The sequence below is a fragment of the Emys orbicularis genome, chromosome 5 (genome assembly GCF_028017835.1).
Source record: "Emys orbicularis isolate rEmyOrb1 chromosome 5, rEmyOrb1.hap1, whole genome shotgun sequence".
In the NCBI taxonomy this organism is placed as follows: Eukaryota; Metazoa; Chordata; order Testudines; family Emydidae; genus Emys; species Emys orbicularis.
Window position 1 is genome coordinate 14,360,206 of NC_088687.1, and position 12,570 is coordinate 14,372,775.

General features: G+C 36.4%; 1 protein-coding gene across 3 annotated transcripts in view; it reads right to left on the reverse strand.

Annotated features, from left to right (window-relative positions):
* RUFY3 (RUN and FYVE domain containing 3) overlaps window positions 1–12,570 on the reverse strand; it is a 67,808-nt gene that overhangs the window by 45,490 nt on the left and 9,748 nt on the right. For 2 of the 3 annotated variants that reach the window (XM_065405677.1, XM_065405679.1), the window contains exon 2: window positions 6,578–6,631. The exons of the other annotated variant lie outside the window; for it this stretch is intronic. In XM_065405677.1, the coding sequence (XP_065261749.1) occupies window positions 6,578–6,631 (54 nt within the window). The remainder of the gene's footprint in view (window positions 1–6,577; window positions 6,632–12,570) is intronic. 3 annotated transcript variants of the gene reach the window in all.

Here is a 12,570-nt window from a genome sequence, read left to right on the forward strand (position 1 = left end):
GGGGTGCATGCGTGGCCCTGATGGACACTACTATTAAACTCTGGTCTCACACGCACATGCACTGAAGTTGGCTTCACACTGACATACTAACATTTATGCAAGTTCTCAAACAGATACATAAATTACAACTTTCTATAACCTCTCTGGAGGCTAAGACATGACTAATGTTAGACTAACTGGATGAGAAGCTGGATGACAAAGGTAGCACAAAAACTGACACCACAATTAATCTAACCAATGAAGGCAATATCTAAGATCATTATTAGAGGCGAGCAGAACTAGAGAGAAACAGATCTGGTCTCATAACTGAAGTGTTACTGTCATTGCAACAAAAAAAGAACCCCTAGATCTGAATGGACAACAACTACTGCTAAAGATCTGGAACTGAATATAAAGCAGACTCCTCTGTACTGCACAGTGTTACATAACTCCCATGAGGCGGTTTGACCAGATAAGCAGCTCAGGAGACTATGAATGTAATAAGGCTGGCAGCTAGACACCAGAAGGAACAGGTGTTTTCAAAGAACTGAACAAATTTTTGTTTCGATCAGGAATTTGATAAGGTAATACAGAATTTAACTGATGAGGAAAGGGAAAGAAGCTTTGCTTTTCCTAGTTAAATTGTGTGTGCATAATAAAAAAAATCCTCTCTCTTCTAAAACTCAAAGCTCAGAAAATCTACTACTATACATGGAAGAAATAAGAGAAGAATATTTAAGTTAAGACAAACCAGTTTGGATTTATTTTAAAGGAGGAAATAATGGTTAACTTTCACTATTAAGAAAGCCTAAAGTTTAGGATTCCATTGCTGAAAGTTCCTAGGAAATTTGTGTTTTCCTTTCTGAATGGTAGGAAAGGAATAAAAGGAAGCCTTGGTATGCATGCGAACAGTCTTATGATAATTTCAAGGTTTATTTTATACTCTGGAAAACACATTTAAGGAAGTAATTGATTGTTGTAATAGGTTCTTTTATTTCTAGTCTCCAGAGTAAAAGTCAAATTCACCTACATCAGTCAGTTTTTCTTCTGGGTCTCTGCCCAAGCAGTTGATGGACTGATAAAATAACTTCCTTGTAGTGTTCTGTTATTCCACTAAGTGTAAAATCTCCAAGTATACTGTGGCTTTGATCCCGGAACATGGAAGAACTTAAAACAAGGAATTTGCAACAAACAAAATCCATTTGTAATTTATTTTAATATATTTTAGTTAACTTCAAAGTAATAATTTAAGAATTCAACTCTCACAGAAGGCCAGACTTGAATAAAGGAGTTACTTTAGTGAATAAGGTTTACAGATTGCCTTTACAAAACTATTATTATTTTAATATAATAATTCACCTGATTTGTATGTTGCACAGATTGCTAAATCATAAAATTGACACTGCAGGTAAAGGATAATCACCTATACTAAAAATGCAGTGTAGAAAAAAAGGCAGAAATATAATAGTGTTGTTCATTATAAAGAGATACTGCATGTGATTGCAATTAAAACAAAGTTAATATCTCTGAATATTTCCTTTTGTTAGCTTCTGGGAAATGCTAATACCACCTTACATTAATTTTCTGTGTGAACCATAAAATAAGTACAATGTTTTAATTACAGGAAACAGACTTGTACACCTCTACCTCGATATAATGCTGTCCTCAGGAGCCAAAAAATCTTATCGCGTTATAGGTGAAACTGCGTTATATTGAACTTGATTTGATCCACCGGAGTGCGCAGCCCCGCCCCCCCAGAGCACTGCTTTACCGCGTTATATCGGGTGGCGTTATATCGAGGTAGCGGTGTACTATTTAAATCCATTCTGAAATCAAGGATGGACAGGATTCTTATAGTTTGCCTCCCCTGGGAATTGAACAGATGATGCACTGCTTTATACATACAAATACATTAGAAGCAAGAGGAAGACCAAGGACAGAGTAGGCCAGTTACTCAATGAGGGGGGGAAAGACAATAACAGAAAATGTGGAAATGGCAGAGGTGCTTAATGACTTCTTTGTTTTTGTTTCCACCAAGAAGGTTGGTGGCGATGGAACGTCTAAAATAGTGAATGCCAGTGAAAATGAGGTCGGATCAGAGTCTAAAATAGGGAAAGAACAAGTCAAAAATTACTTAGACAAGTTAGATGTCTTCAAATCACCAGGGCCTGATGAAATGCATCCTAGAATACTGCAGGAGCTGACTGAGGAGATATCTGAGCCATTAGCAATTATCTTTGAAAAGTCATGGAAGCCGGGAGACATTCCAGAAGACTGGAAAAGGGCAAATATAGTGCCAATCTATAAAAAGGGAAATAAGGACAACCTGGGGAATTACAGACCAGTCAGCTTAACTTCTGTACACGGAAGGATAATGGAGCAAATAATTAAGCAATCAATTTGCAAACACCTAGAAGATAAAAAGGTGATAAATAACAGTCAGCATGGATTTATCAAGAACAAATCGTGTCAAACCAACCTGATAGCTTTCTTTGACAGGGTAACAAGCCTTGTGGATAGGGGGGAAGCAGTAGATGTGGTATATCTTGACTTTAGTAAGGCTTTTGATACGGTCTCACATGACCTTCTCATAAACAAACTAGGGAAATGCAAACTAGATGGAGCTACTATAAAGTGGGTGCATAACTGGTTGGAAAATCGTTCCCAAAGAGTAGTTATCAGTGGTTCACAGTCACTCTGGAAGGGCATAATGAGTGGAGTCCCGCAGGGATCGGTTCTGGGTCCAATTCTGTTCAATATCTTCATCAATTATTTAGATAATGGCATAGAGAGTACACTTATAAAGTCTGCGGACGATACCAAGCTGGGAGGGGTTGCAAGTGCTCTGGAAGATAGGATTAAAATTCAAAGTGATCTGGACAAACTGGAGAAATGGTCTGAAGTAAATAGGATGAAATTCAATAAGGACAAATGCAAAGTACTCCACTTAGGAAGGAACAATCAGTTGCACACATACAAAATGGGAAATGACTGCCTAAGGAGGAGTACTGCAGAAAGGGATCTGGGGGTCCTAGTGGATCACAAGCTAAATATGAGTCAAGAGTGTAACACTGTTGCAAAAAAAGCGAACTTCATTCTGGGATGTATTAGCAGGAGTGTTGTAAGCAAGACAAGAGAAGTAATTCTTCCGCTCTACTGCGCGCTGATTAGGCCTCAACTGGAGTATTGTGTCCAGTTCTGGGCACCATATTTCAGGAAAGATGTGGACAAATTGGAGAAAGTCCAGAGAAGAGCAACAAACATGATTAAAGGTCTAGAAAAATGACCTATGAGGGAAGATTGAAAAAATTGGGTGTTTAGTCTGGAGAAGAGAAGACTAAGAGGAGACATGATAACAGTTTTCAAGTACATAAAAGGTTGTTACAAGGAGGAGGGAGAAAAATTGTTGTTCTTAACCTCTGAAGATAGGACAAGAAGCCATGGGCTTAAATTGCAGCAAGGGCAGTTTAGGTTGGACATTAGGAAAAACTTCCTGTCAGAGTTGTTAAGCACTGGAATAAGTTGCCTATTGAGGTGGTGGAATCTCCATCATTGGGAATTTTTAAGAGCAAGTTGCAAAAAACACCTGTCAGGGATGGTCTAGATAATACTTAGTCCTGCCATGAATACAGGGGATTGAACTAGATGACCTCTCGAGGTCCCTTCCAGTTCTATGATTCACCACTGAACAAGATGCGAGGTTCCTTTAAAGAGCCACCCCCTATACGGAATGAATATATTACATTTTACTTAAATCTCATTAAATTATCACAATTTTTAAAATTACTTTCCCATCACTGGGAATGACTGATTACCAAGCTATTGTAGGTAAACAGAAGCTTATATCTTTGCAATCAGACAGTCGCTCTACAAGAGAAGCTCTTTCAGTGATATCCCAATGTAATACCAAAACACTACTGCAATATTGAACTGTCATGTCATAGTACTTTTTTGAATCCATTGATCAAATTAGTATGGAATAACAAGGCAATTACCCCCAAGAGATTCCATTTACAGTAGAACCTCAGAGTTACGAACACCTTGGGAATGGAGGTTGAATAAAACGTTATGCTGAACATTGACTTAATACAGCTTTGAAACTTTACAGAAAAAAATGCTGCTTTTAACTATCTTAATTTAAATGAAACAAGCACAGTTTCCTTACCCTGTCAAAGCTTTTTTTTTTTTTTTTTTTTAGTAATAGTAGCTTACATTTAACACAGTACTGTACTGCATTTGTGCGTTTTTTTGGTCTCTGCTGCTGCCTTATTGCGTACTTCCAGTTCCAAGTGAGGTGTGTGGTTGACTGGTCAGTTCATAACTCTGGTTATCGTAACTCTGAGGTTCTACTGTACAACACAAATAAATTGCTAATGGAAAATCAAAGAAACTGTACAGAACAACTTCATAGGTAACATGTTGCTACTATTGCTATATTATTTAAACCCCTGAATAGATTCAATTAACATAACATACTGTACCTTGTTCCAGTGTTCAAAACTCTAACCTACAGCCTTAGCATGCAGTTCAAGTGAACAGAGTTTTCATATAACTAGAACACCCATAGGGATTTATAGAACTGCCTACAGTTCATGCTGGAACACAAATGACTGCTTAAGCTACAAGAAGCACAGTTCAGCTAAAATCACTATATATATATATATATATATATATATATATATATATATATATATATATATATAGTTAAGTTCAAGATCTTAGATCTAACCCATGTACTCTGCAACTTTTCTCATACGGCCACTATCACTGTAAGCAGCTCTGTTTGATTTTCGCCATACATAAGCAGCAGCAAAGAGTAAGGATCGGGGTAGAGGTGTATGTCAAGTCAATGTAATTGTAACATCTATTGATATTTTGGGTCATTTACAGTAATAAAATATTTTCCTAAAACAAAAACAAAAAAAGAAGTTAAAAAACCCACCGTTACACACTTAAGAGGATATATCTATATATCTATATATACATACATACACACACACACACACACACCATCAAGCTTGCCTTGGTATCTTGCCTTCACTACTATAAATTAATCAGGGAAGATAAAAAAATTGGCAGTCTATAAAAATCAATTTTTCTTATTTAATAAGATATTTTATTTACATGTGAAGAGTTCTTTACTTTCTTCCCGTTTTATAATCTTAAATTGCTAAACTAGATATTTTATACGTTTCTTTAATTAGCTTCCTAATTGTTAGTAGAATTTCAGATTGTAGATTTCACACTTAAAATGCTCATCTAGGCTGTAAAAGACAAATCCAGGATCTCATTAACATCCTTACTATGAGAACACCACAAACTCAATCAAAACACAACATTGATAAGCAATCAGCCTGTGCTATATTTGCAACCAACGTTACCTTCCAATATACTGAGCCTCCACAAGTCAAGAAAGCTGAAATGCTTCAACAAGGCTATACTGATCTATAACAGTCTGCAGTTTGAAGATAATGGGACCTGAGCACCTAAATCTTTTAGGTACATTTAAAAATCCCATCCTCAGGTGCCTAAATTTGGGCTTAAGAGCCTAACTTTAGGCTCCTAGTTTCAAAAACTTGGCCTGTGTGTATAAAAGAGTTCACAATTATTGTGCTAAGGTATTTAAAGTCTAAAAAAAATTTCATTAACGCTGAAGCAATTTTGTTTTAAGTTACAAAGATTTTACTCACTAAGAAAATATTAATCTTTTGGTTTTTGCCTAAAGCTGTTTTATAACATCTAAATAAGGTACCCTATCACTATATTTTTAAAAAGCATTTGTAATTAATTTTGTTATATAATAGCACAAGTTTTCAAGTTAGTTTTACAAAACCTCAACGTGACAAATCCACAATTGATTAAAATTCAAGTGATTTTAATCAATTATTTAAACTGCTTTGATTTATATTGCTCTACCCTGTAAATTTACATTACAATTGTTGTATGCAGTGTTGCTGTAGCCATGTTGGTCCCAGGATATTAGAGAGAGAGAGAAAGTGGGTGAGGTAACATAACTGTTGGCTCATGAAGATGACAGCCGAAAACAGCATTCATCAAGATAAATAGGTTAATCCCACATCTTTTACAGTTTCCATTATTATCTCATCTTCATTTTAAGTCTTTACACACAGGAACCATAGCTGTTTGAGAGGTATGACAGATACTAATTTATTACTAAGCAATTTCAATTGCTTTTTGTTTTTCATTATTTTTTAAAAAATAAATTAAAGAATTTAGAAGGCAAGACTATCCAGATGGGACCAACGTCAAGTTAGAGCAAATTTGTAACCAAAAGTCTTCACAATATCCTTTCAAAATGTAAATAAGTCAAACTCAAAAATACATGCACATATGCTTATAGTGACTGAAGATATTTTCTTTCAAACCCCAACAGTAGCAACTACACCTCAATATCAGAAGGCAACTAGTCCAGTATATTTAGACTGTGAACCCAGTTCAATCAGACAAGCATATTTGCAGAGCCACAGATATTGCCATTGCAAAAGAATACTGTAGCTGGTGCTTAGGATCAAAGTAACACATTAAAAGCCAATTAAAAGAGGAAATAATAGCTGAAAGATGTTGGTGTGGCACGCACCTTCAGTATCATCACGCAATTGCTCCACCAAATCTGTCAAATCCTCCCAAGAGTCTTTGCAAACAGCAAAAAGAAAGGAAAAGAAAGATAAAATGTCATGCAAGCCATGATCTAAAGGAAAGAATCAAAATCAAGATATAAGAAAGGGAAAACAGAAAAGAGATTTCTGTAATACAACACTCAGTTTGCAGTAGTAAGAGATTTGCAATTCAAAAGGATTTATTAGTCTGCACAAAGTAATATAGCAAAGCTTTATTAGAGAAGAGAAAGCAATTATTGCATAGTTAGGTTTGGAGATATATGTTTGTTTAAGCCTTAAGGCTGATACTTCTGTAAAGCATTTATTAATAAAAAAATCCAACTAGAAAGCTGTATCTTTATTTTAGAACTATACAAATCTAAGTACTGAAGTTCTCATATTTAACTTTATGCAACTTCAGCATCTGCCTCAGTCCTCTTTCCATATGACCACCTGAATATTCCTACAAACGAAAAACAAGCCCTGTAAGCATTTTGGGGTTTATTTTTTTAGAATAAAATGCATGTAAAACCAATTAGGATAGAAAGGACCATAACTCAGATTTCCAATTGCTGCAGATATGTCCAAGATGACTTCAATCATGTCACAGTTTAAATTGTGTCACACAAATGAGGGTGCACTGACATCTCCATAATAAAATGTCTCTTACTCTGCGATGCAATTCTGCAGACAGCTGATAGGCAAGGGGGCGGAGGTAGAGATCCTGGCAGAGAAATGAGGATGCGGGGGGAGGAGGGGGGGAAACCTGTCTTAACATGCTCAGTAATTCTCTGTTATCAACACCAGAAAACAAAGTTACCAAACAAGAGTGTATATACTCAACATGATTCTGGGCTTCATACTTACATTAAGTTTTTCCTAGAGCAAATTTGCAGTTATATTGGGTATTTGACGGGTAAGGTTGAATTCCCTCTTATATGCCGAACTCCGCAAGGTACTGAGCAAAGTACACATTCCACTAAGATCTCATTCCTGCCCCGCCCCCCCAGAAAGCTACAGTTAACCTTCTCCTCCAAAGAAACTGTGTTGATTTGTGAATAGCAAAGACAGCCATACCCTGCATATAAAATATAGTGAAAATGTGATAGAGATCCTAAAATTATTGAGCAGAAGATAAGTCTTCCATAACATACTCTTACTGACCAACCTTCATATTCTAAAACTAAACAGCTCATTCTAATCATTTTTTGGAAATTAGTTTTACACCTGAATTCTTGTATTTTCCATATGTCCAGTTTTTCTTATTCTAAAGCAAATCTGTTGCATCTATTGAGTGTAATGGAGTGAAACTGCATTTCATTTTCATAGGACAGAATCGTTATAAGTATTGAAGCTAGTGTCATTCAGTAATTTAATATTTGTGGGAAACACTTTCTATAATGAAATTATTTAAGATAAGCGTGCCTAATATCTATTGGATACAGTTTTGTAGTTTAAATCATAAAAGGGTCTAGTAATTCTTGTTAATTAATAGGATTTACATGCATGGGTAAAGAACAGCCCCAGCCCCTAATAATTCCGTAATCCTTATTTACATACATGTAAAGGAATTCCACTGGTTTTGAGTCACAAACACATCACCAGCAGAAGTAGATGATTAAGCAAAGATTCATTCCTTCTTTGTGCAAATGTTCATGGTAATAAAGAATAAATGAGGAAAAAACCCACAATGTTAAAAATTTCCAAATACAATGGTTAAGAAAAATGTCCACTAGGCATCAGCAGATTGATAATACACTTTTTCCTTTTCCTATGCTTTGATTTTTGTCATCCCCCACATCTAACAAATGCATAGTACAAGACACTTGTGAATCTCCAATTCTATATTTGCTTTCTTTCCCCCAATCCTCTCTCTTCCCATGGACCTCCACATCTAAAACTTACGACATCATAAGGTATTTTCCACCAAACCCGAGGCTTTGCTATTATGATCATCTGGTCTACATGCCTGCTGATGACTGCACAAACAACAGATTTGATTTCTTATCACTTTTTAAAAAGTTAGATATTATAGTGTGCCTTCCTGCAGTGACCTTCTGACATTTCCACCGTTTTCTTTAGCTGTTAATGCACAAAAATATCCCTGAAGGCCAATAGGTTCTAACATATGAATCACGATATCAGGTCACATCAGTGAAGTCCAATTAGTCTAGTATTCTGTGTGATGACGTTAGTCAGTACCAGATACTTCAAAGGAAGGTGCAAGAAACCTTTTGGTGGGCATCACATGGGCCAAATCTGCCCACAGGCCATATATTTGACATCCCTGAGCTAGGGTTTTAAATAAAAACAGAGATTTCCAGGGAACTTTTTCACACACCACCATAGGCATCGATCCTATTCACTTTCAGAGCAGGGAGCAGCACAGGAGCTGCATAGATTTGAGCTGATAGCTGAGGCTAAAGGGACCATTATTAGCTGCATAAAACCAAATTCATGAGAAAGAGCGTGTGAGTGAGTGAGCGAGCAAGCAAGCGACTGAATCAACTTCAAAGTTACACTTTTGTCCAAAATCTTATTTATTACTACAAGTAACACACAAAATTAGTTTAACAAATTTAGAGCAAAGTGTTTTTATTTGTTTCCTGTTTATTTCTTAGTTCACTTGACAGCACTTTGTGTATGGTCAGTTTCTATGTTAACTCCGTGTTATCAGTTTTCCCCTACTTGTGTGGGTCTCTCACACAGCAAAAAGGAACAGAAACTTTTTTTTTTTTTTTTTTTTTTTTTTTAAGAGACAGGAAACACACAAAATTGTGAATGCTGGGGACAGCTGTAGTAAGTGAAAATACTTAAAATTCATTTCATCTTCATGGAATCTCTAACAGCATTTCTACTTTTGCCAACATCATCATCATCAGTGTTCCAAGTCTTAATTACTGTATATCAACCCAATTCAGAGTATAAAAAGATCAAGACTTTTTATTTTTTCCAGTCTTGAACTGAAAAGTTTTCACAGTTCAAATTAAATTCTTGAAAAGTCTAATGTTATGTATTTTTAATATTAGATAAAAATAAGCATACTGTGAAGCTTTTCTTCGGAAAAGTGCAGGAAGAAAAAAGCTTTAAGGACAAATTCATATTAAAATCATCTAATATACTAAGCATCAATGCTGCCTGTGTTTTAAGGAGAAAAATACAGTGACATTTTACATATGTTATAAATACAATAAATTATCTGTAAGTCTATCTTCATCTATTTTCCTAATCAGAGAGGTGTTGCTACTTTAATACACAGTAGAAGTATGGGGTTAAAGTTACTGTGCAACAGAACACACATGCATGCTGCTTAAAAAAAAATTAGAAAACTAAAAGGCTGTATGAGCTGAAGCAACCCCCAGTCACAAACGATTATCTCTGACAATGTGTGTACATTTAATATATCTACTAGTCTACTAGTCAGTAATAAGTGGTTCCTTTGCAGTACACAGTACTGCATTCATCAGAAATATTTTCCCCCCAATATCGTCACACTAGTGTCAAAGAATCGTCTGCATTTTTAAAATTTTCCTTTAGTTACTTAACACAATTTGTAAAGACAGTTTTGTCCAGTGTATAAGGATGATTTTAGATAAATTCTACCCAATCTTGATTAAAAAGTATTCATAAACATTGATTGAACGAGTAAGGAAATGTACAGGCAATGAGAGAATGAGTGTGTATGACAGGGCAGCTGTCCTCTGTGCCACCATTTCGTTTCTGCTACGAAAAACCTTATGAAATGGTGGCTACTCCTGAAGGGCCCGCATATATTTCCATTAAAAAAATCCTTTGTCCTACCCTTGCCTTTATGGGGGTGATCATTCAAATTTGCAATTTTTTCCTTTAAGATTCTAAAGCAGACAATACTTAAAAGGTCACATATACCAAAACTCATAATAAGTAGTGCAGCTAATAATGGAACTTGATCATACATATGTTCTCCTGTATGAGACGAGGCCTTAAGCAAAAATTCTTAAAAAGCAGAAAATACCAGGGCATTAAAAAAGCTGCATTTTCATAAGCAAATAAGATTAAAAAAACTCCAAAAGAGACTGAGTGTCCAATAAGCTTCTAACAGCTCTGTTGACTGCTAACATACCAATTTTTTACAAGCAATTAGTGAGGAGAAATATTACATAACAGCTGTGTACAGTTTTCTAAAAATCGAAATTATGAAGACGACAGACTTGGGTTGAGATAGAAACCCCTTAAAATATTTTAAGTCCAGGAAACTATAATGCCAGTGCCCAGGCCCAAGCCCACTGTGGCTATCCACTTTAGCATAAAGCTTTCCCAAACCCATCACTCATTACCTTGGCCTGTGTGCTGTGAAGAAGAGACAACGTAAGTTGTGACAAACTGGTCAAAAAGACCACACGGGGGAAAAGTAGTGAGATTCCATAGCACTGCACAGCCTAAACCCCCCACCCCACACACACAAAGGACTTAACTACAAATTAAGGGGGGAGGGGGGAGAGAGAGGGATTGTGGCCTGTGACATAGTGGGAAGAACCAGAGTTAAATGAAATATCTGCTTTGAATTACATGTTTTTCTGACTGATGGGAGGAAATGGACAGCAACAGGGCCTAAAGCCCAGGACAGGTATTCCTTTAAGTTTCTTCATTTAAATATCCCATATATACCCCTCATAAAAAGCGGAGTAAAATCCTATAGCACTGTCTCGCACACAAATACCTACCGTATATACTCGTTCATAAGCTGAATAATTTTGGTAAAAAAATGACGCCTCAAAGAGCGGGGGTCAGCTTATAAAAGGGTCTACACCAAAATTTGATTATTTTAAACTCTATGGAGTCATTGAATTGAATATCTAATACATTGTCGTTTTGTTTACCTGGAGCATCTGCAGGCATGAAGTCCCTCAGCTCCCTGTGGCCGCGGTTCGCTGTTCCCAGCCAACGGGAGCTGAGGTGCTCCATGCCTGCAGACGCGCCAAGTAAACAAAACGTCCCAACCAGCCAGCGGTTACCTTGGCGGCCAGGAGCCAAAGTTTGCCAACCCCTGAAATATAGGGTCGGCTTATGAAAGGGCATACAGTTTTTGTTATTTTTACCTAACCATCTTGAGGGGTCGGCTTATAAACGAATGGGCTAATGAACGAGTATATACGGTATATATTTCAAATCAAGCAGACTTCAAAATTGTAGTTTTTAAAAACTAACGCAGGGCACAGGATAACCAGTCTCTGCTTGAGTTCCTACTCAAAGATATCAAGGGGGCTCAGCACACAGTGTGACAGGACCTTTAGCCAGGCTCCCACTGTTGTACTAAGTCCACGTTAGAGCATTGGGCTCTGTGGCTTCCACAATGATTTGCTATTGCTTTCTATTTTCCGTGGCTCACCTGCCCAGGCCCACCGTATTTTCTAACGTTGTGTTATGCGGATGTAAGAGAATGGCTTGCCACAATTTAGTACAATTCTCTGGCATTTGTGGAATCGGAGTCCTCATGGAAATTTACCAAAAAAGTGTTACACAGTCTTAAAATTTTATGTCAGATTCACATTCCTCTGAACATGCTTTAAATGGAAATAAATATTTTGTACATATCTATTATGACCCTAATAAACACTTAAGGAGAACCAGAAAGGTAAGCTATATTTAAAAAGGACAAACAAAAACAAAACCCCACCATCATGTTGGAAAATGAAATTAACATGATGCGGGATTTAAGCAAAAGTTAATCTGAGGGCCTTTAAACCAGCTTGTTATTACCTGCTATGAAATGCTTGACCTGGAAACATTAATTTAAAATGCCAATAATCAATGTATACAAGATTAAAGAAATACTGCAGACAAAAATTATCTGGGAATCTACAGACTAAGCTGGAGAAGACAAGAAGTCTAGGTGCATTTCAACCAGAATTCACACTAAGAGTGGTTGGAAAAATAAAGGGTTTGAAAAAAATCCAAGAGATTTGGTGTTATTCGGTTCCTTTTCTTTCCCTTT